Source organism: Ranitomeya variabilis, chromosome 4 (genome assembly GCF_051348905.1).
Source record: "Ranitomeya variabilis isolate aRanVar5 chromosome 4, aRanVar5.hap1, whole genome shotgun sequence".
Lineage (NCBI taxonomy): Eukaryota > Metazoa > Chordata > Amphibia > Anura > Dendrobatidae > Ranitomeya > Ranitomeya variabilis.
The window spans coordinates 572,891,290-572,916,620 of record NC_135235.1 but is presented as its reverse complement, the minus strand read 5'-3'; the positions used below and the strand labels follow the sequence as shown (position 1 = coordinate 572,916,620).

The window sequence follows — 25,331 nt, the reverse complement described above, 5'->3', positions numbered from 1 at the left end:
TTCCATGTCCGGTGACAGAAAGACTTAAAATATGTCCACCACAGTTTTACATGTAACATTCATCTACATAAAAAGTCATTGTGTACCTACATCACTTATCCTGTACAGATCCTAAGTTACATCCTGTATTATACTCCAGAGCTGCACTCACTATTCTGCTGGTGGAGTCACTGTGTACATATATTACATTACTTATCCTGTACAGATCCTAAGTTACATCATGTATTATACTCCAGAGCTGCACTCACTATTCTGCTGGTGGGGTCACTGTGTACATATATTACATTACTTATCCTTTACTGATCCTGAGTTACATCCTGTATTATACCCAAGAGCTGCACTCACTTTTCTGCTGGTGCAGTCACTGTGTACACACATTACATTACTTATCCTGTACTGATCCTGAGTTACATCCTGTATTATACTCCTGAGCTGCACTCACTATTCTGCTGGTGGAGTATAATACTGGATGTAACTCAGGATCAGTACAGGATAAGTAATGTAATGTATGTACACAGTGACTCCACCAGCAGAATAGTGAGTGCAGCTCTGGAGCATAATACAGGATAAAATTCAGGATCAGAATTGGGTTTCCACCTGCAGAATAGTAAGTGCTGCTTTGTAATATAATACAGGATAGGAATAAGGCAAGTACTGACAGTACATAGAAACTCTCTCAGAATAGTGAATGCTGCTCTGGATATAACTGAGGATCATTGCAGGATATATAATCTATGTGCATAGGGACTCTGGAATCAAAAAATGAGTGCAGCTCTGGGTTGTAATGTAGATTATTGTTAGATACAATTAGTATGAAGCGCAAAAGGTGGACATTTAAATGTGGATACTTTAAAAACAATTTTACATTAAACAGGTCCATTAAGTACTGGCATCCATAAAAAGTGAGAGTGCATGCTTATGCCAATGCAGGTGGTATGGGTGTTGGGTACAGAGGTTAGGTGTCAGCAAGAGCTGACACAAGGCGGGTAATAATGACTGGTATACCCAGACTGGCAGAGTGAGTGTGCAATGTTGTGTCAATGCAGGTGGGAACTGAAAATGCCAGAGGCCTCGCACCCAGAAATAAGAGATCATTGTGGTCTGAAATTGTATAAATGAGGAGAGAGATCCTATAATTAAAATTAACAAGCCGCTTCACTCCATGCAAGTCACAGTGCCAAACCAAACCTTCGGATGTTCTGTTTGTGATGGGAACTAAGTAGGACAAGATTTCCAAAAATTATGCCTGCCATCAGGAGGGTGCTACAAAATTCTAAAGAATCCCCCTCCTCAAAAAAAAAAAAAAAAAATGTAGACATTTTGAAGCAGTGCCCTTACACAACCCATAGGTGGTGCTGAGATATTCAAGTAAATTACAGTCTAAGCCTTTTATATTGATACCTGGAATAGCGCAGCTTGCAGGTTGTGGGAGGGTACTGCACTATATTGTCCCTTGTCCTAAAATCATTAATTCCCAGAAAGGTCTTGGATGTGAAAGCTTTCTTCAATGCTTGGGGATCCACAGCAGAACAGTCATTGTGGTAATACAGAGGCATTACCTACTACCGGCCAGTGTTGCGGTCACTGGCACATGCTCACTAGTGGCTAGTCATTTTAAGATTTTGGAAGCAAACTATCCTCTGCGATGTTCGATACAAGCGTAATTTCTGTGTGTCTGTATACGCCTATGTAACTCGCATATCCAAACTAACACAAAATCAGCTTTTATTTTTGGCAACCAAAGTCGATAAATAATTAATTCCCTGATTGCTGAACAATATAGTTTCCTAAAAAGAAAGAAGAAGAAAAAAAAAAAAAAAAAGGAAAAAAAGTTGCTTATATATAAATATATATACACCCAGCTCCGCAGAGACACAGTTAGCGAGCCTCGGCTCCGGTGCAAAAGTTGATATGATGCCTAGATCTGATGTAAAACAAGAAGTCCAGGGAGAGGGAGATCAATAAATGTCTGGGCAGTCCGTAAAGCTTCTATCAAAATATCCGCCAGTATAGAGCCAGTCAGAAGTCTTAGTGTGCGGGTTAGTCCCTTGTGTAAACCACCTAGAAGAGAAAAGACAGAGGTGAAGCCTTCAGCTGCAGGGAATATGGCAGTGATCATTACGGTGGCAGAAAACATGACGGTGGTGGCCCCCGGTACACATTACAGCAAAGACCAAAGCCATCAAATGCAGCACACTGGGAGACCATCATGTATGTGCGGGGGGCTTTCCACTGTACCCCACCAATTATGTTGGGGGAGAGAAGAATTGGGCACATTGAATTTCAAAGTCTGATTCCTTTCTTCACAAGGGAGACAAGTCACCAGCAGAGATGTCTGGCAGTGGCTGACTCCCTTCTCCCCACTGTAAACATCTGTACGCTCGGCTGAACGGAGCGTGCATGTGCAAAGGGCATCCGGAGAAATAGCTGTGGGCTGGAAAATTATTTGGTAGACAGCTATTCCTCTTAAACATACACACACAGACATTTACAGCTCTCACAAAAATTAAGAGACCACTGCAACATTTTCAGTTTGCCTGGTTTTTCTCTTTATAGGTATGTTTTGGAGTAAAATGTAAATTGTTCTTTTATTCTATAAACTACTGACAACATGTCTCCGAATTTCCAAGCAATAAAGTTTGTACTTTTTTTCTGAAAAGGAGAAATGGTCAAAATTAAAAAAACAAAACAAAACAGTGCTTTCAGACCTCAATTAATGCAAAGAAAACAAGTTCTTAGTCATTTAGAAACAACAATGCTAATATTTTAACTCAGGAAGCATTTACCTCCCGGCGCGTGTATGTGCGGCAAGCCTGAACCCACGGCGTGATACAAGTAAGTGTTACTAATAACCATCACCTAAGTGATTTACTACTTGCCCGCAACACCACTGGGGTGGTGGCATATTCAGTGTACTTATACCATTCCCTTCCTTATAACCCTTCTTAGTGCGGTGATCATATCATTTTTGATAATTTGTACGCCATTTAGACCGGATTAGACAAAGAGCCTGTCTATCACCAGCAGCTTCGTCTCCTTCTGACACCTGTGAGCGCCAGTGTGCTTTCCCCCACACATTATATATGATATACATATACACACACACACACACACACACACGCTACTGAAGCTATTAAAGGTTTATGAGCACCTTAAAGATTGTCAAGATACAGAGATGACTTCAATTATGTTAATGTGAAGAAGAAAAGAAATGCAAAGAATGAGACTAGCGAAAAGAGAATTACAGGAGCATTTGATCATGACAGGAGGTTAAGAAAGAATAAGGTAGAGACAGGGAAGAAAATCAGATAGGAGCAGAAAAGAAAATTAATGATGGCAGAGTTACATGAGGGACTGAGATAAAAAGAGAAAAATACATGAGTATTGGTGAGAAAGGGCTGAAATTGGGGCTAAGAGAGAAAGGAGTTACAGAGATGGAATGAAGAATAAGAATGGTAATCAATGAAAGAGGGAAAGAGACAGGAAAACAAAGGAAAGAATGGTGGGAGGGGAATACTGAGAAGTAAAAGAAAAAAGGAAGAGAAAGAAAGGAATGCAGGGAAGAGAAGAAAGGAAAGAGAATGGGAGAGACAGACAAAGCCAAGTAGCCAGAAGAGCAGGAGACAGACAGAGCAAATAAATGGGGGATGGGAGAAACAAAACAGGGAAGTTGAGAAAGAGACAAATCAAAGAAGTCAGGAGAATAAGCACATGTAAAGCGCCGTGGAATAAATGGCGCTATAAAAATGTATAATAATAATAATAAGGTGGAGAAAAAAGTGAGAAAGGGGAGAACTTAGCGTTTCCTACTCCCATACTACCTCTTCATCTCGCCCCCTCTCTGTTGGAGTCCCTCAAGGCTCTGTCCTAGGACCTCTCCTCTTCTCAATCTATACACTCGGCCTGGGACAACTCATAAGGTCCTATGGCTTCCAGTACCATTTATATGCCGATGACACTCAGATCTACCTCTCTGGTCCAGATGTCACCTCCCTGCTCTCCAGAATCCCAAAGTGTCTATCAGCCATATCCTCCTTCTCCTCTCGCTTCCTCAAGCTCAATGTGGACAAATCTGAACTAATTATCTTTCCTCACTCTCGCATATCTTGCCTACCTGATCTATCTATCAAAATAAATGAAATCACACTTTCCCCTGTCCCCAAAATCCGCTGCCTCGGAGTAACCCTTGACTCTGCCCTGTCCTTCAAACCGCACATCCAAGCTCTCGCCACCTCCTGTCGCCTCCAGCTCAAAAATATTTCCAGAATCCGTCCTTTCCTCAACCCACACTCTACCAAAATGCTCGTGCATGCCCTAATCATCTCCCGCCTCGACTACTGCAACATACTCCTCTGTGGCCTACCTTCTAACACTCTCGCACCCCTCCAGTCCATCCTTAACTCTGCTGCCCGTCTAATTAATCTCTCTCCTCGCTACACTCCTGCTTCCCCTCTTTGCAAATCCCTTCACTGGCTCCCAATTTCTCAGCGTATCCAGTTTAAATTACTAACACTGACCTACAAAGCCATCCATAATCTTTCTCCTCCGTATATTTCCACACTAATCTCTCAATATCTTCCCTCACGTAATCTCCGGTCCTCCCAAGACCTCCTCCTCTCCTCCATGCTTATTCGCTCCTCACCCAATCGCATCCAAGACTTCTCCCGAATATCACCCATCCTCTGGAATTCAGTGCCCCAACACATCCGGTTATCCACTACTTTTGGATCCTTCAAAAGAAACCTGAAAACCCATCTCTTCAAAGAAGCTTACAGCCTGTAAAGACTACACGGCCACCTCAACACCACTGGAGCTACTGCAACCCTTGACCTACTGTCTCCTTCCCCATAATCCTGTAGATTGTAAGCCGGCAAGGGCAGGGTCCTCTTCCCCCTGTACCAGTCTGTCATTATTAGTTTTGTTTACTGTAAGTGATATTTGTATTTTGATGTAACCCCTTCTCATGTACAGCACCATGGAATTAATGGTGCTATATAAACAATAATAATAATAAATAATAACTTAGAAATACAAACAGGAAAGAAAGGGAAACAAGCAAAGGGAAAGAAAGAGCAAATGAAGGCAAGGCAGGACAGAAGAGGGGTTAGAAGCCAGTAGAATGGGGTAAGAGGAGAAACAAACAATGGAAAGCAGGGGAGAGAAAGTGGAAGACAAGAAGTACACAAACCAAGAATAGGACAAAGGAAAAAGAAGAGAAAAGATAAAGTAGTAAAGTAAAGTAGAGGAAAGCAAGAAATGAGGCACAATGACGTGTGAATGAGAAAATGAAGACAACATGATGGTCCTAGAGATGAAAGCACATGAGGGAGTAGAGAATAATATTCATTAGATGGGACAATGACGTGACCTGAAAAGACAAGAAATTAATGAGATGAGGTCAAATAATAACATGGAGGACAATATGACTCAGATAGCAGAGAGGAATGAGATTGTAGACCAATAATGGAGTCAGGATGTAGGGGAGGATATTACGTGCAGAAGGAGATATGTACAGGACGTTAGGATGACCAGGGGGAAGATTACAGGGTAATAGCATTAACCAAAGAAGAAACAATATGGCGACAGAAGGGGAGCAGAGGTTCTATTAATGTATACTTAGCTTTTTCATATGAGAAACTAGAGCGTGTGATGTGAAAAGGAGAGCAAAAGAAACATAATAAGACTAGATAATGAGGTGGCAGAGAAGAAATCACTAAGAATACATCCAAATTCCTCAGCATTTCCAAGTTCCAACATGAAGTGAATTACAAGGTGTCTGCTGAGACGTGAGCGTCCTGTAACACCTTTTCTTCCCCCTGCAGATAACCCAGCACCACCTTTCATGATACACTACCTTGTCCTCCACTCCTCGCTGGTCTTCCCTCGCTCCCTCCGGGACGCCCTCTGCTTCTCTTCTAATCTTTCCTTTTCATTGCTGGCCATATCTGAAATATAAGCAGCAATTGTAAGACGCTCCCCAATGGTGACAAACAGGAAGGCAGCAGGGATCGGACGTAACATGGAATGATGGCGGAATGCAGCTTTTACCTAGATCTCCATTCTCCATGGACCTGATGTCGGGTCTTAAACGACAGTCAGTAGGGGCCAATATGGACGCCATGTCTTTGTCTAGCTCATTGAGGGCCACGGCAAAATTGGTGAAGTTGTACATCTTGGGAGATGAAAATCCAAAAATTAGAATACCAGAGCAATAGAGTAGTCAAACCAATATAAGACCACATGATATGCATGTACAAAAATCAAGGACCATGATACTCTGCAGTCAAGAGAGGCCTTCAAGCTCCTTGTTGCTGGGGTTTCAAGGTTATATTGAGAAAATAAACTACATTGTTCCAAAGTTACAGCTTTTATAACTGCAGCTGTATCGAGAGCCTTCAGAGCTAAAATCTCCAAGCATTCCCTGCTGATTCATGGACCGAAACATGTGTAAAAGCTTTGCATCCAAGCAAGTGTCATCTTCTGTAGGAAGAATCAACTACAATGTATGAGAACATCTAAGCTATAAGAATTGTGTTTGAAATGGTTGACTTTCCAGTAATAACCAGCAGAATACTGAGTGCAGCTCTGGAGTATAACACAGGATAATAATAATTTTTATTTCTATAGCGCCGACATATTCCACAGCACTTTACATTATAGAGGGGACTTGTACAGACAATAGACTTTACAGCATAACAATAAACACAGTTCAAAACAGATACCAGTAGGAATGAGGGCCCTGCTCGCAAGCTTACAAACTATGAGGAAAAGGGGAGACACGAGAGGTGGATGGTAACAATTGCTTTAGTTATTTGGACCAGCCATAGTGTAAGGATCAGGTGTTCATGTAAAGCTGCATGAACCAGTTAACAGCCTAAATATGTAACAGTACAGACACAGAGTGCTATTAACTGCATAAAGTATATGAGAACATGATACGAGAAACCTGATTATGGTTTAAGTTTTTTGAATGGGCCACACAGGGATAGTTAGGTTAATGTGTTGAGGCGGTAGGCCAGTCTGAACAAATGCATTTTTAGTGCACGCTTACAACTGTGTGGATTGGGGATTAATCGTATTAACCTTGGTAGTGCATTCCAAAGAATTGGCGAAGCACGGGAGAAGTCTTGGAGATGGGATTGGGAGGTTCTGATTATTGAGGATGTTAACCTCAGGTCATTAGCAGAACGGAGTAGGGTAGGGTGGTAGGCTGAGACCAAGGAGGAGATGTAGGGTGGTGCTGAGCCATGTAGTACTTTGTGGGTGAGAGTAATAGTTTTGTACTGGATTCTGGAGTGGATGGGTAACCAGTGTAATGACTGGCACAAGGTAGAGGCATCGGTGTAACGGTTGGTGAGAAATATGATCCTGGCTGCAGCATTCAGGACAGATTGGAGCGGGGAGAGTTTGGTAAGAGGGAGGCTGATTAGTAGAGAGTTACAATAGTCCAGGCGAGAATGAATGCATGGAACAGTAAGAGTTTTTGCAGAGTCGAAAGTAAGAAAAGGTCGAATTCTAGAAATGTTTTTGAGATGCAGATAACAAAAGTGAGCCAGTGATCGGATGTGGGGGGTGAATGAAAGCTCGGAATCAAGTATGACCTCCAAGGCAGCGGGTATGTTGCGTGGGAGTAATGGTGGAACCACACACGGAGATGGCAATGTCAGGCAAAGGTAGGATAGTAGAGGGAGAAAACACGAGGAGTTCAGTTTTTGTAAGGGAAGATAAGTCTTTGTATGTACACAGTGACTCCACCAGCAGAATAGTGAGTGCATCTCTGGAGTAAAATACAGGAAATAACATCCCATCTTTGAAATGACTCAGGATTTATGATACAGGAAAGATATATATCTTGGTATTGTGTTAGCCAGTGGACAGAAAAATATTTAGAATTGAGAGTCCTCAGTGGTTGATACCTTTTAATGGCTAACTGAAAAGATGGTAACAAATTGCAAGCTTTCGAGACTACTCCGGTCTCTTCTATGCCTGATGAAGAGACCTGAGTAGTCTCGAAAGCTTGCAATTTGTTCCCATCTTTTCAGTTAGCCATTAAAAGGTATCAACCACTGAGGACTCTCAATTCTAAAAACATTTCAGGATTTATGAACATTGTGCTCACCTGGGAAGAGTTTGAGGGGCGACTGCTGATCCTCCAGAGAAGTTTACTGCCAGCTATGACCTGCACAGTCTCCTGGACATCTGGCATATCATCCGCTTCATCAGTTTCGGGGGTCACCGATTCCTCATTCTGGAGAAACGAGAGACATGTGACAAGGTTAAGAATGTGAAGGACTGCATTTGAGGTAATAAGTCTTGATGTCAGTAGAGCTCCAACTATTTTCCCCCTGGATCAAAATTAAACTCTCTTAACCTCTCCCCCAGAAAGGAGGCCAGATAATGGAGGCCTTAGAGCATCAGAATAGGCAATTAGGTGCTTAAACCACTCACCTGTTTATTTTTCTTCTGTTCGCCTCCTTTCTTCTCTGACTTTTTATATGCTTCATATGTAGCGGGATCTACACTCCACAAACACTCAGTCCATTTCCCATAGATCATACAAAGCTTCTTTTTACTACAAGGAAAAGAATTGCAAAAAAACCAATCACAATTCACAAAAAAAGATTAAAATATCTGGTTTGATTGTGCCAAGCTTGTACACTAAACACAGCAACCAATATAAGCAGCAACAGTGTAGAGCATGGAGGAGGAAAATAATTGGAGCCAAGTTCTCCAGTGTCCTCTCACATTCCAAAGACATATTGGTAGAAAATGTAGCTCCAATGAGGACAGTGATGATCATGTCTGCCCTTTACCTGCTGGCATCAACCGATCTTCTTTTCATGTTCTTTTGATTAACGTCACCTATGCATTACGCAGCAATGATGATGTCAGGATGGCTGATGAATAGAGGAGCCGAGGAGGCAGTCAGGTAAGAGGCAGCTCTCAGGGTTCCCCCATGATGGCCACAGGATTAGGTCCTGTGAACCGAACTGCACCATGTGTACCAAACGTGCTGTGAAATACTAGTCAGTTTCTGGTATGACAGCCCTTGTTATCGGCGCAGCGCTCCGAATCTGCTGCAGCTTCAGTCTCCTAAGGGTCCATTTCAGCTCTTGGACAGACAGAAGAGATGGGCTCTTGAGAGGAAAAGTCCATACTGCAGCAATTAATTCAGTTATGGCTGCAATATACTGGGGGTGTCTGGAGAGCGTTGTATCTACACTGGCATAAATCAACATTGGCGATAATTGTGAAATCTGCTTCTCATCCAGCCAGGAGCAGATGCATGGACAGCACGGGATGGTCACATGAAAGAAAAAGACATTTGTTTGGGGGCAGTGCGACTGTACAGCCTGTGATGGCACAACACATGGTATATGGCCTAGGGACAGCAGATGGCATGTGCCATTGGGATTCTAGGGGTAATATCTAGTATGTGTGTTGATTTCCTCCAGTTTCAGCCCAGATACTCAACGTTTTATTAATTTCCAATGCAATCTGCCTTATTGTATGGCCAAGCACCAATGTGTGCCATACCTGCTATCTATCCTCTCCAGTGTGGAACACTACCTAGTTCTGCACCCATTAGATCACAGAGAAGTGAAGGCTCCGGCTGTTGTTTAGCCCCCACCCCCATTCTTTAAACTGCATCTTCGCTTTAGGTTCAACTTCAGCAAGAAGATGGTGCATAGTGAAATAGGGGGAAAGTAAGATCAACAGGTAAATCCTGCACATATTAGTCTAGGGAGAATCTGTATGGATGTAAGGCCGTGCCTGGATTTTAGGAGCTGACATGCCCTGGGGCTTTCCACCCGCTTTCTCTGGCTGTTTCATCATTCTATCTAACCAAGGAGAGGTGGGCAAAAAAACAAAAATTCCTTTATCCCTCATTGACTTCAATGGAGAGGGTGGCATACATAGACCACTTCTCCTTTATGTAGCTATATTAAAGAGCCAGCTGGGCTATTGCCAGGTTGTCTCCACCAATCTTAATTCACAGAAAATAAAGTCTCAGCACTTACTTCTTATCCTGAATATAACCTTCTACTCTGTGCAGTTCCTTCCCAAATAGGCCACAGGGCTTGAAGTTCAGGACGCACTTCTCACCAGTGCTGGAAAGACAAAAACATTAATTATTAGGCTGGGTTCACATTGCGTTAGACGGACTACGTTACACCGTGGGCGTGCGCTAGCGATGTGCCGTCATTGAGTGACGGACCCCGAGACGCGGGCTGCTGTTAACGCAATATGAACCCGGCCTTAGCCACAGAGACATAATAATAGATTTTTCTTTTTACCAAAAAATAGCGCCACCCTTTGTCTATGGGTTGTGTCTGGTATTGCAGCTCAGTTGCAATTAATTCAATAACTGTTGCTAAAAGGCGCATAGAATATATGTATGGCTTTCAGGTCCACAGCCCCTATGATTTCCTGTCTGCAGGCATACGGTGTGTTACCTGTGGTTTATGATCTCCACCGTGCCATACTGCTCTATCCACAGCTTCCCGATGATGACGTTGTGTACACAGCAGGTGGGATTCGTCCATGTATAGACATCTTTGTGCCTGGAGGTAACAAACACCCATTAGAAGTCAAGACTTTTCACTTAGGCCAGAATGTTTGGTGCTTTAATAAGGTCTCAGATACAGAGTTGCCACTAAGGTCATCTTTTCACATGATTACTAGCAAACTAATGTGCCATTTGGCAGCCAATGTCAGTGCCCACATATCCTATACCTGTATCTTAACTGCCATGACCATGGACAGATCATTAAAGGAGTATTCCCATCTTCGTAAGTCATGGCATATTGGTTAGATATGCCATTGCTAATATGGGCTTTCTAGTCTTAGTATAATTTTGTGACCGCAGATTTAGCATATTGCACACTGTCAGGATTCAGCAGTCAGGATTCCCCTCTATTGCCAGTTCAAGTATGTCACATACTTTTTCCACTTCTCTCAATAAAATGGAGAGAAGGAAAAGTTACGAGTAGGCACCAAACTGCAAGTATCCAAATTCCTGTGGTCACATGAACGCTCAAGTTGGCAACAGATGGGAATCCTGACAGTGTGAACACTGCACACTATCTGGATTTGACAATCTGCAGCCTCAGTGTTGTTGCAAAAATGTATGCTCAGCCCCAAAAACCCCTTTATGGTTCAATAAGTTTTATAAAGTATAACAAATGATGTACAAAAATTAACTGCTAAAAGATCACAATAAGTAGCATATGCAACAAAATGAGTTTTGAGCACATTGCCCTCATAAACTCAATAGAAATTGTCATTATGTAACAACAGCAGTTATTCAATAAGAAAAAAAATATATATGCTTTTCAAATAAACTCTCAATTCATGAAAGACAGTATACACAAGGAAAGACGAAGGGCAAGTACAAAGGGTAACACAGGAGGAAAGTGGGAGGATTTCCATGTTATTCGTTTAGTCGACAAGTCATTCTCTTATTTCCCTTTTCACTCCCTAAAATGGAGAGGAAATCCATGTTTTACATTCGGATGAATCGCTGAAAGAAGTCCAAGGCAACCAAGCTCTCATGTATTTGTACGAGTCTGCCCGAAACCAATTGTCAGAAATGAGAAGATCCTCCAACTCATCCTATCATAGACGGGATAGTGGATGATTTCCAGTGTCTGGGGACAGTCAGTCTCACTGTGACCAAAAATACTCTAAAAATCCCTTTTTTGACAGTAGAGGCAAAATCGAGAGCAGGGCGGCCTCAGGAGTATTCTGTAAGTTGGAGCCAAAAACTTGTTAAAGAGATTAAATATTCCTACCCAGAGACAGAAAACCCCTTTAAAAGGTGTATTATCATCTTCAAGATCCTATCCCAATATGTAGTAAGTGTAGTGATATTATTAGTAAATACCTCCAATTAGAAATGCCGTATAGTTCTCCTGTTGACCTATGATGGTTACCCCATGTACAGGGCATTGCAGTACCTTAGGTATTCATGGTTATGGCCACTAGCAGTCACTATATGAGTGGTGGTATTCATGGATACCTAAGCTACTGCGATGCCCTGCACATGGGGTAAGTGCCATAGTGAATCAGAAGAACTATACTATACTATAGCAACTGTTACCATCCACCTCTGGTGTCTCCCCTTTTTCCTATAGATTGTAAGCTTGCGAGCAGGGCCCTCATTCCTCTTGGTATCTATTTTAAACTGTGATGTTTGTTACGCTGTAATGTCTATTGTCTGTACAAATCCCCTCTATAATTTGTAAAGCGCTGCGGAATATGTTGGCGCTATATAAATAAAATTATTATTATTATATTTCCAATTGGAGGCATTTGTTAATATTATTATGCCTACTACATATTGGGATAGGATCTTGGGAGATGGGAATACCCCTTTAATGATTACTAGGGATCCAACTTCTGCAACCCCAATGATCCTTAAAATGGAGGGGCCGTAATGCTCTGCTCGGCTATCTTAAGCACCCATACACATTAGACTAATGTCAACTGAATGTGCTGATAACAACGTCATGTGGGTCCTGGACAATTGATTGCAAGGGAAGATAAGGATCTGGCATCATCAATTTCGTTCTGCTGATCCTTTTGTTCTTCTTGACATAAGCCTCCATTGGACATGACTGGCAGCGGCTGTCTCACGGTGAACACAGGAGCACTGAGCAGAATGAGCGCTCCTGTGTATGGGACAGATGACAAAAATGGCTGTCAGAGGAACAAACTGCCATCTAACGTGTATGTATTGCAATAGGCTCTGAAACGAGTGGCAGGGTGTATGCACAACCAGAGCGCCATTCAACTCCTAGCCATGGTCTTGATTTAGAGGTGAGGGAAGGACGGGGCCTTCTGATTCTGGCGATCAGTGGACAGACCCACCACAATCTAAAAGTTATACCAATCCAGTGGACAGGAGATCATTTGTTTAAATGGTAAATAAATATTTCAAATGGTAAATAAAGTGTTAAAGAAACCTGGAATTGGTCTATAAAAAAAGGTAAATAACAGAAAATAAAAATAAAAGCGCACAATGAGGCCACCATATTGATTTAGCAAATCATCGCGAGCGGATATAGTAAATGCTGTAGGCTTGTAAGAGAACGCAGCACCTGCTGTGAATAATACTGCGGATTTACAATCTATCTAAGCAAATGTGATTGATGTGATAGGAAGACGTTCATACACAGATTAGAAAAAGAAAAACTACACTCCTGGGGGCCGGATCCCCTATCAGCAGATGGAGTTAGGAACAAAAAGAATGTGTACAAACTGCAAAAACAATAAATGTACTAGAACAATATGAAAAGATGTAGTGGTTCGGAGAAGTCTGGAGGACAGACAATATGGTTGTCATGCTTTCTTGCCTAGAATCTCCACATAAGACCCCAGAAAGCAGAGCTATCGGGAGCGGTTTGATTGGAGGTTCTCACACTGTAGAGATTATGAAGTTGTCTCTGTGCTGCCAAACACCGCTCACAAGACCCTCTCCTCAAACTCACTTGAGTAGCTCTAAGGTGATCGTCCCTCGGGGTTCGGCTTCAACACTCTTCCCCCAGAACTTCAACTTGGGATAGATGGAGCCCTGGAAAATGAAGTCTTTGTTCAGTCCCTCGGCGTGAAAGGCACTAATGGGTGGGTGGTGGCTGACTTGTTCGGAGATGAATCGGAACCCCAGGTCTTCCCTAGAAAAGATGAAGAAGTGGTCAGATGGGGTCACGGTCTTCTACTGAGGTCCCGTAATCCCTCACACTCACCTTATTAATTCATATGTTTCTCCAAGAAGAGGGTTGAATGGTTTCCCTGTTCTCTCCCACTGAGATGCCACAGCGGAGACTGCAAAAGCGGCCACTGTCTGTACAGGGAAGAAACGAGAATTGAAGGGGAACCCCACCAAGTGTCAATATACGTCATATGTTATCCACAGATTACTAACATTAGGGGGTCATAGAGATCAGTACAGTGACCGGACCCCTTTGGTGATCGGTGGGATTATCGGTCACACCAGTGTTGTTTTCTGACTATTTTATGTGCTGCATGATAATGGAATTCCTTTAAAAGTGGATAAAGGCATTTCCCTGGGGGGAGGGGATCTTCATTATATTAACTTTAATTATTCTATTATCTTTAAGTATGTTACAAATGACTTGTATATGAACCTCTGAATTGTAAAAGCGCTGCGGAATATGTTGGCGTCATATGATTATTATTATTATTGCTATTTGGATTCATATAGAGAGGGCTTGCTTTTATAAGACAATCCCTTTAATCGCAGCTCTGCACATGTAAAGCTGGTAAAGACTTCACAAGATGGTGGTGCTAGGTGGTAACCCCCTCCAACTAATGGAGTCGAGAACCCCAGTCCCGCATTCTCCCAAAACATAAACCCAGGGCTGAAAATCTCAGATTTATCACATTTCACAGCTGGGGGTTTGCTACATTTGTGTCCAGCCTAGACAACCCTCCCCTTCCAGACTGGGACATTTCACCTGCACTGACACATTGTAGCAAACAGGGGAATGATTTGTGCCATTGATGCACTTGGCTCACAGCACATTACCTGGATTGGATACAATTGTAACAAAGCCTCAGCTGTGAGAAGTAGGTTCTATTCTTACTATACTGTCTATGCCATAAAACCGAATTAGATAATTCTATGCCCTGAGCCACCAGTTCTCGTGCTGAATACCCACCCCAGATGGCAAGATTTGTGCCCTCATCATATGCCCCGGTCATTAGTGTATAGTGCAGTGAGAACACGAGTAGAGGAATATTTCTCAGCTTTATGTCATTGTTGTGACACTTCTCTTTTCTGCAGCAGGATGTCTTGCATCGCTTTTTACTATCTGTCAGAAAAGTTGCTCCGCTCCGCAGCGTCCGGTGACCTTCCCAAGAACTGATCTGCACTGGCAAATTATTGTAATGCTGAAACCTTCTATTAATAAGCTATGCTGATATATGTAATAGGCAGATATAGTCTATGTTCTGTATTTCGTACTTCACTCACTTTTATTGTTCTATTTGTAACTATGTTGTAAAAGTAAAAAAAAAAAAAACTCGTTTAATAAAAACAAACCTGTTTTAAAAAAAAACAAGTGTAACAAATCCACAGCTGTGAGTAGTTTTAGGTCTGTTTAACCAACAGCAAGCAGAGGTGTGGAATATAGTCAGGAATTTACCGTACATGCAAAGTATATTTGAAAGTTGTAAAACTTTCCAGGAAAAATTATTGAAGATTTATGCCGATAAAAGCCCTGGATTTGGGCCAGTGTATTCTTTAGTGCAGGTGATAGTTAGCCTGGAATGGGATGGGTGCCGTTTCCCCACATTCCAGTATAACGTCCCAGGCACAGGGCCAATGGACGTGTTAGAATTGGTTCATTCCAGAGCGGCTTCCTGTGTTGTGACAGCTGGACATGCCTAGGTGTGTTCATTTACACAGCGCTGGGATCCCAATGGTGCCGTTATTACAGATTATGAGGACTACATACAGATCGGCCATATGACCCGTACCGGATATTAGCCTACAGGTGCTTGCTGTGCCGCGGCTCCATTACACCTCCTCAAGACACAACAAAAACCTAACTATGTGGAAAGAACCTATAGCAAGCCTGTGCAGCACCAAGAGGCAGCCCTCTGCATAGCAAACAGAACTTGCTGTGCACATCAAGACATGTATTCAAATGCGCTCACCCAGCAAGGAAGTCAAATGTACAAGGCAACCTGGAGGACAACGGAGCTGACTGGGCGTGTGCAGCTTGGTGCCAAAATATTTCTTTCCAAGGATGTTCCGTTTTTGTAGGCCAAGCCCCTTCATGGCCCCTCTGTGCTCACTCTACCTCCCAAATGTGTATTTGGATGCAGTGCTACAATCTGATGGCAAGAAATCCCAGGGTTTCACGGTAATTGGGATCAGGGAACATTTATGTGAACTCTCTGTGTCGGAAAATGACCTACTGTTTAAATCAGATTTTTTATGTTATATTTAAAAAATGTAATTTTTTTTTTCCATATCATGATGTGTATTATATATATAAAAAATATAAAATAGAAATATTGCAGTTTTCACACTGAGGTTATTGGGAGTCTCATACTTGCTGTTTCAGGACATACACATGTCCATCAGCCACAATGATCAGGTGTCTAATGAGCGAGTGCAAAAAGGAGGAGAGTGTCCCCAGCTGTGACACCAGCTATTGTCATTGGTGGATCCCGTGTTAGCAGTAGTAGAGGTGTCACCTGTCATTGTATTCCTGCTTGTAACGATAACGAGACTGCTGAAAAGTCTACTGCAAGCAGGAGTCTGAAGTGGCCAGTGTGAAAATTGTAAGATTTAAATGCAAAAAAAACATAAACAAATAAAAATACAGATTATGATGCAATATGAAAAAAAATTTACAAAAGTTTTTTGCAAACACACATTTCATATAGCAGCCTGATTTAAACAGTAAGCCGCAACATTTCTTTACAAAAAAAGGGATAACAGGAAGAGCAAATATAGAAAAATAAAAAGTTATCAATGAGACAAGCATTTTAGCAGTACGGACCGGATTATTTAATATGATCTACTAACAAAGCAGCCAGCGGGGAGGAGAGAAGGAAATAAAATGTCTCAGAAATACATTAGGAAGAGGAAAGGCTCCTTCTGGGAGTAACCTCCAGAACATGTGACTCGGGTTTTTAATTGAAGAAACAGGTTTGTAACTCGTCAGAAAGCTGGTGGCCCCCTGCACAGGGGATGACCCACCCTCTGAGGAAGCGACAGCGAAACGTGCGTCGGGTGCATAGGTGGGGGAGTAAAATCCATCTGCCGCTCAGGTCTTTTGTGCCTGGTTCTGATGGCGAACATGATCCATATGTAGTCATTTATTACTAAACTACCATTGTGAAACATGTCTCCTTGCACCTTTTGTATGGGACTCTAGTTATTCCAGCACTTAGCACCTACATTTCTCTGTGTTTCCTCATGGATACGTATCTATTCTATAGTTACATAACTTATGTGGCACCAAGGTAGCTTTTATCTATATCAATATCCTTAGTATAGATTTCACCTATGGAAGACCCGACACATGAACTTTATCCACACGGTGTCGTACCTTGATACGCCCCCAATGCACTTCCAAGCTAATTTGCATATGGCTTCAAATCTTGATTTCTCAGCGCAAGACATGTATCATTTGTGTTCTTGTACTAGGACCCATACCACTAGAAAATGGTCTTAACAGAACCCCATTTAAGTCTTGGAGACCCCAGTAGTAAACAGCAAATCAGATCTCAAGTTTTATTTCCCTTTTTTGGAATTGTACCCCTTTGCTGGGTGTTCTCCATACACGACTGCTTTTGTTTTAGTGCATTTATTTGGTCTCGTGCTTAGAGCTGTTGCTTTGTAACAATGGGGTTCTGGAAGTGACGGCAAGTAATATAACACCTTATACCTCCTGTCATTAGACAGCGGTGAAAATCTGCTGATGACCACAATGCTGCTGTACGGACGTAATGTCTCGCGTACATGCAGGAAGACTTACGCACGAAAAATCCCAACTGTACCGGTCGCCCCCCGCCACCCTCGTTAAACCAGCTTTTGTAGTTAGGAGCACACATGCATCTCTGCTCTCTTACTATGGCTTCCAGGTCTGCCAGCGACAGATCGATTCCTGTTGTTTGCAGATTACGTCTGACAGCAAAGTTTGTAAAGATCGGCGCTGGCTGTTATGCCTGCAACCCTGCGGTGAGACTGAAATGTCTGCACGCAGCCCGAGCGCCCAACCTTTCCCGGCTTGCTTATGGCAGACGCTCGATTTATGCAGAACGCGTTGCGTGTCAGATACTGACCTGCATTCTGAGCAGCGGGTCGGTGTAGGAGCAGGCTTTGTTCAGCAGGTATGTGTGCTCCATGTATTCTGTGATTCTCTGCAGGAAGCTCAGGGGCTCGTTAAAGACGATTGGCATGGTGATTTTCGACAGCTCCTGGAGGCAGAGAGAGAAAGATAAGAAAAGACGTCTGGGAAGAGCAGCTCCTGGGATATTAAAATCTTTATCTGCCGTAAGGAGGAAAATAATATCATTTATGGAAAAAAATAATCTGCAATTACTGAAGGTCAAACCTCTTGGTATAATGACAGATGCCATGAGACCATTGAACAGCATAGCACCGGAAAAAAAAACTGGAAAAGCCTGTAGATCTATACCATCTCCTGTCAAATTCTCAGGCTTTTATGTAAAACTAGAACTTTTTAAAAAGTTAGGCAATGCCCGGTGTTACAGTTCAGACATATCCACAGGCATGCTGCTTGATTTAGCAAATACATGTAATATCCATCGGATGAGCCAGGACACTAGTGGACCCCCAAAAATCCAGCAATCATTCACTTGTTTGTGTGGCCATGGATTTTGAGAACCATGGGATCTCATCCTAACCCAGTGCTCAGGGAGGCGGCAGCGTTCTGTCAGGTACATTACACTCACTTCCACATTGCTTTATTCTGCAGGGGATTACAGAATCCAGCACCTGCAGCATAAGTGGATTATTGCAACCCATCATATCATCAGTGATGTCTCTTAGTGGCTCAGTTGTGCCCCCTATACCACCATATGCTACTAGTCCATGCAGTCACACGCCAGTTTCATGTGACCATAATGCATGTCAGCAATATGGAGGTCTATGATGGTGATGTGAACGTTAACTAAACTCCTTACAGGTGTCCCGCCACATTGCAGCCCCACAGGACAGGGATATTCTCCAGACTTACCAGTCCTATGCACTTCTTCAATATGCTCCACACGCTGAAATTATTTCTAGAAAACATGGGCGCAGGCAGGGTGGTCCTGAGAAACATAAAGAAGGAGAACATTAGACACAGGTGCCATGTATGCAATGCTCCGGCTGTGCCACCTGCTACATCAACAGCATTATTGATATGATATTCCATGACAGTCTGAATGATGGGGGTAGTGGTGTCTTTCTGAGCCTATATAAGATCCCACTGGCCATGTACGGACCATTATACTCAATGGTAGCCAAAAGAGGCTCGGGATCTGACCACTGACAGGAAGTCCTAAGGGGCTGCCATCACATGACATTTTACCCAATTACCACTAGATGGATTAACTTACGTTAGTGGACTAATGTTATATAGGACCGACATGTCCAGGACTAGTTGGAAAAAAAACCCCAAAAACATGACTAGTTGTTATCATTCAGCAGATCACCTAATGAACAGAGGCATCCCAGTGCCAGGCAGGTGCTGGAAAGGCAGTGGTTAAATGTCATCAATGAGTCGAGGAAGAGATGTGATGTACCGAATTCAGAACTGTAAATCCTGCCAAGTCTGGACACGCGGGATGACTAGATTACAGATTTAATAGGGGAGCAAAGTCTTCTAAGAACTCCACCAGGCATCGCCAGCGAGCACAGATTAAAAGCTTTGTGTGTGAGACAAAGCCGGGGATTCACAATTGCTGGTCCTGTGCTGCGGAGTACATCACTCCCGTCAAAAAAATAAAACTCCGGGGTCATCCTCTTCTGTCAGGCCCTTACAAATTCTCATCATATTTTATTTTATCACACACTTTATTTTTAATATTAAGCTCTTTGCTTGCTGTCAGTGTCTTTATCTCACTCGGACAAACTTATGCGGGCCTAATACTTCTCACTTGGTGAATCGGAAGCGAAACGCACGTTGGAGTGGTGGTGGTGGCTGTGGTGTCTCTCGTCAGTATGTATTTAGCCCTTTTAGGCTAGCGGGTTCACAAACGCTTCAGCTCCCCATAATGGGACTCTGATACTTTTTGGTACTGTGGAATATTCATTCAATATTAAATTATCTTCTTTGTAAATATTTGACATTTGTGACTATATTCTGTACTTATGAATGTTCATGTACACTTTATATATCTGTAATGATTACATATTATTCCCTCCCCTTCATCAAGGAACATCCTTCACCCTCTTATTAAACCCCTTTTAACTGGTCTTTTGTATTCTGTACATTTTTTCATTTTTTTTAAATTAATGAATAAAGTGATTTATTTGATATATTGCCTGTTTTTTAGTACATCTTGTTTACCAATGCTTCTCACAGCTGTGGATTTGGTACAATGGACAATCATAGCTCAGCTAGCTCGCTACAATGTATCAGCGCAGGGGAAAAGAGTATGGAGTCCATATGGTTTGGCTTCTACAGAAATTCAACTGTAACAAATCCTCAGCGGTGACAGCAATTCATTGACAGCAAACAAATCAGTCTAGGCATGGGAATGCAAGGAATATTGGAAAATTGCAGAACTTCTTATACAATGTCACAAATTTTAAAATCGGGCCAATTATACAGGAATCACACGTCCCACCGGTGCCACATTTTCCATCAGGACTCTGGAAATGCTGGGTAAAACCGCTGGGAAGATGGAAATATCGGCCATATTGACGGTCACCTCCAGGACCTCTAATCATGCAGCTATTGTAGTATGGTGGGCCATCATTCTTATCGGGCACGCATTAGCCAGCGTCCGATCAGCCAGTGTTTACTACTGAGGATTATTGGGCAAATGGTGGAGACTGGAACATTAATGCATTTTCCTGCAATTACCCGACACTACTACCTAAAAAGGTTTATACAAAGCCTTCACCCCGTGCTGCCTGGCACCATTTGTTTAAGCACGATGCCCCCTGTGCTCTTATTAAAAAGGTAATAAATAGCTGCTGTTATATGCAAGTATTAAAAGTAAGTGCCCCCTTATAATGATGTCTGGGCATTAAGTATTAGCACAGCAGCCATCATTTCCACTTCTTTATTCTTTTTAATTATTCTGCATTAATAACACAGTGCCAACACATGAAGCAGTAGGAGGAGGCTCCTCAATCAGGATCCACACACATTACGTATGGTATATACTGGCCTAAACTGCTGAGCCCCCCTAAAGCCCATGCCAAACATTGTACATCCCCTTACATGTCATTTACACCTGAAAAATACATGTTTATTGATCATGGTGCACTAATCCAGAGTTACATCCTGTATTATATACTCCAGAGCACCCCTCACTATTCTGCGGCTTCCCACTGGAAGAAGTCCCTTGCAAGATGCACCAAAAAAAAAATCTTAGTGGTGTTCATCTGATGGGATTCCACACATACACTGTATCTTTATAGATCTGCAAATCCCACTGTATGGAGAAAATGGACTAGCAAGAAAGGCAGCAAAGTAAGGTAGTCATTAAAGAATAGTGAGTACAGCTCTGGAGTATAATTAAGAATAATTCATGTTTATACACAATTCTCCACTTGCAGAATAGTGAGTGCAGCTCTGGAGTATAATACAGGATGGAACTCAGGATCAGTACAGGATAAGTAATGTAATGTATGTACACAGTGACTGCAACAGAAGAATAGTGAGTGCAGCTCTGGGGTATATACTCGAGTATAAGCCGACCCGAGTATAAGCCAACCCCCCTAATTTTGCCACAAAAAACTGGGAAAACTTATTGACTCGAGTATAAGCCTAGGGGGGAAAATGCAGCAGCTACCGGTAAATGTGAAAAGTAATAATAGATACCAATAAAAGTAAAATTAATTGAGACATCAGTAGGTTAAGTGTCTTGAATATCCATATTGAATCAGGAGCCCCATATAATGCTCCATACTGTTCATTATGGCCCCATAAGATGCTCCATATTAAAATATGCCCCATATAATCCTGCATAAAGGTTAATAAAGGCCCCATAAGATGCTCCATAGACACATTTGCCCAATATAATGCATATAATGTGTAATGTATGTACACAGTGACTCCACCAGCAGAATAGTGAGTGCAGCTCTGGAATATAATACAGGATGTAACTCAGGATCAGTACAGGATAAGTAATGTAATGTATGTACACAGTGACTCCACCAGCAGAATAGTGAGTTGCAGCTCTGGGGTATAATACAGGATGTAACTCAGGATCAGTACAGGATACGTAATGTAATGTATGTACACAGTGTCTCCACCTGCAGAATAGTGAGTGCAGCTCTGGGGTATAATACAGGATGTAACTCAGGATCAGTACAGGATAAGTAATGTAATGTATGTACAAAGTGACTCCACCAGCAAATAGTGAGTGCAGCTCTGGGTATAATACAGGATGTAACTCAGGATCAGTACAGGGTAAGTAATGTAATGTATGTACACAGTGACTGCACCGGCAGAATAGTGAGTGCAGCTCTGGGATATAATACAGGATGTAACTCAGGATCAGTACAGGATAAGTAATGTAATGTATGTACACAGTGACTCCACCTGCAGAATAGTGAGTGCAGCTCTGGGGTATAATACAGGATGTAGCTCAGGATCAGTACAGGATACGTAATGTATGTACAGAGTGACTCCACCAGCAAATAGTGAGTGCAGCTCTGGGGTATAATACAGGCTGTAACTCAGGATCAGTACAGGGTAAGTAATGTAATGTATGTACACAGTGACTGCACCAGCAGAATACTGAGTGTAGCTGTGGAGTATAATACAGGATCAGTCCAGAATAAGTAATATATGTGTACAGTGAGTCCACCAGCAGAATAATGTCCTATGTATGTTGCAGCGACACCACACTCCACATAAGAACAGCTGAACATATTTTCATATGTCATGAGACACAGTGATATCAGCAGGAGAGGTCAGGAGATAAGATGTTCTTCTATCAGGTACTGTAGTAGGAAATTAGGTGACAGTAATTGCTATCTCAGCAGATAATCTTGATATTTCCCCTTTATATTTTCCAGAACTACATTGGTCGAGGCTGGTGAGCGAGTTTATGCTATAATCATCTGAACTTGCGCAATATTTCTTATCCAATGAAAATGGAAAAAAAAAAAACAGGAAAGGATGATGGTGACAAGATGTCTGTTACTGAAATGGGTTACTATTACACAATATGGGGTTACTAAGTGGCAGCTGTGCAGAAAGTACGTTTTAATTGATATATTTTAGTTTAAAAAAGAAAAAAAAAAGTCGAAGAGACAAGGGATGGCATATCACTGGGGTGTACACCGCTTAATGATCACTGTTGGCCCATTCATTTTCAGAGTTAAGGAGGGTCCCAGAGGTCCGAGAAATAAGTTATATTTTCTAAGATGGGAACACCACTTCAAAACACCACATTGTGCAACTTGATAAATCCTCGTCACACACAGATCCTGGGTCTCATGATGCTCCCTGCTACCAGACGGCAGTGCATTTTGGGACCCCAGAGAAAAGTGATATAGTCAGCGCTCAGCTGTTAGATCACATGTCTGACAGCAGGAGGCGCTGAACCGCTGTCTCTTTCTGAGGGTAACTAGCAGAATTCTGAGTACAGCTCCGGATGCAAATGTAATAACTGAATTGGTGCAAAAACCGTAAAGGCAAGGTATTCAGGTGTTTCTATAGAAAGGAGGAGACGCACTTTACATCCAATGACAAGTAAGATTTCCAAATGACCATACCCTTGTCACTTTAGACTATAAGCTCTTGTGACAAGATTCTCTACCATCGGTGCTATTGTCTGACGAATTCCATTATTGTTTTTGTGTACTGATTTTCTTGATATTATAAATGGGTTATCCCACCACTAACATTTATCACCTGTCTATAACTGAATAATGTATTATCAGTGGGGGTCAGACTGATGGATCCTCCGCCAATCACAACAGCGGGGGTCCCATGTTCCTTAAGTTACTGGAAAGGGACTGACCCCTTCTCCATACATTATCTATGGTGAATACAAAGGAGTTAATAAAGAGGGGATTGTGCATGTGAACTATGATTCTAGACACGAGACAGACATTGGACCCCTGTTCTCGTGGTCGCACCTCCAATTATACATTTATCACTTTTTCTGTAGTCTATAAAGCAAAAGTGGCAGTCCTTCACAACGACCCCTAGTCTATATGTCCCAATTACCAGACATCAGTATGTGAAAGAATAGCAAATGTATTTTTGTGAAATGGCTGATAGTAGAAAGCAATTGACTGCATGATAAAGTGTGGTTTTAGGGTGAGTGTACCTATCATAAAAAACAAACAAACAAAAAAAAAAAGATATTTTTAAAAATAAATACTGGCTTACCGATGCTTCTTGACTCCATTCTCCTGCGGACCCCTCTCGACCGCGGCCGCCCTGTTCTGGTCGGGGAGCGTCATCTCTGCGAACTCTCCAGAGGAATTGTCAGAGTCCGTGCCTGTCAGCGAGAGAAGGGCGACTGTTACGTACGGCTGACACTGAACCCTGCTCTGACAAAAAGCTGAAGGTCGGCCCAGTTTTTGTGTATTTTACATCACTGGATATTGCACAATAGCGACATGTACTCCAATATGACATGTCACGGCCAAAGTCCAGACATAAACTTTCTCCTTCACAAACTGCGGCCTCAGCTCTTACATCATCTACTAAAAGTCAGCCGAAGCCTCCTTATTCATAAAGAGAATTCCACACCTACAGTGAAGACTGACACACAGATTCCACAAGACGCAACACTGGGGAACAAGCTATGCAAACACAGTAATGATGAATATTCATGGTTGTGCCCGGCTGCCCGCTTGGCACATTACACATGGTGACCTCTGTAATTCCATAGATTGATCTTTCACTGCATTTGTGGATTTCGCTAACAACCCAGAAATATCGTCATAAAGATAGATGCACTGAGTAATGTGGATTAGACACACCGATGTAGCAGAGCTGAATCAGTGTAAATGGAATTTACGACGGCAAGGTAATGCCATAGCTGCAGTCCTATGTAAATGTACAGGTTGTGCCAAGTGTGACTAAGGCTCTGATCACAAGCAGCGCTTTTTTTTAAGCAAATAAAAAAGTCTTTTTAACGTACCGGCAAAAGCTATGAGATTTCAGAAATCTCATCCACAAGCTCGAGGTTTGTTTTTTTTCTTGACTGATGCAGCGTTTTTTTAAATTGGCAGCATGTCACTTCTTTCAGCCTTTTTGCATCATTTTTTCACCCACAGAAAAAAATGAGCAAGTGGAAAACAATTCATCAAAAACGCAACATACGTTTTTGCAGCGTTTTTGGTGAATAATGCTAACCTTAGGAAGCATGTACTGTCGATAACAACACACATGCAATCAGCACCCAAAAAAACAAGTAAACGCTGCAAAACGTGAGGTTTTTATGCTTTGTCTTTACTGATAAACAGGTTTTTGCTAAACAAAAAAATGCAGCAAAAAACACTAAGTGAGAACATAGCCTAACTCAGCTGTGCTACTTTGGTAAAAAGGGGCCCAGAAACTCTTTTTCTTCTCCCGCGGTACACTTTCCAGATGGCAGAGGGATTTCTTTTTTATCCGCTAATATACAAAAAGCAAAGAGAA

General features: G+C 42.2%; 1 protein-coding gene across 4 annotated transcripts in view; it reads right to left on the bottom strand.

Moving 5' to 3' along the window:
• Nucleotides 1–1,701: 1,701 nt before the first annotated feature.
• The window catches only part of OSBPL2 (oxysterol binding protein like 2), a 91,667-nt gene continuing 68,037 nt past the window's right edge, over nt 1,702–25,331 (bottom strand). For all 4 annotated transcript variants that reach the window (XM_077252867.1, XM_077252868.1, XM_077252869.1 and 1 more), the window contains 12 exons: nt 24,072–24,183; nt 18,744–18,819; nt 17,827–17,961; nt 13,749–13,846; nt 13,494–13,676; nt 10,458–10,565; nt 10,023–10,112; nt 8,449–8,572; nt 8,120–8,248; nt 6,049–6,172; nt 5,855–5,945; nt 1,702–2,061 (listed from right to left, as the gene is read on the bottom strand). In XM_077252867.1, the coding sequence (XP_077108982.1) occupies nt 1,959–2,061; nt 5,855–5,945; nt 6,049–6,172; nt 8,120–8,248; nt 8,449–8,572; nt 10,023–10,112; nt 10,458–10,565; nt 13,494–13,676; nt 13,749–13,846; nt 17,827–17,961; nt 18,744–18,819; nt 24,072–24,183 (1,373 nt within the window). In that variant the 3' untranslated portion in view covers nt 1,702–1,958. The remainder of the gene's footprint in view (nt 2,062–5,854; nt 5,946–6,048; nt 6,173–8,119; nt 8,249–8,448; nt 8,573–10,022; nt 10,113–10,457; nt 10,566–13,493; nt 13,677–13,748; nt 13,847–17,826; nt 17,962–18,743; nt 18,820–24,071; nt 24,184–25,331) is intronic.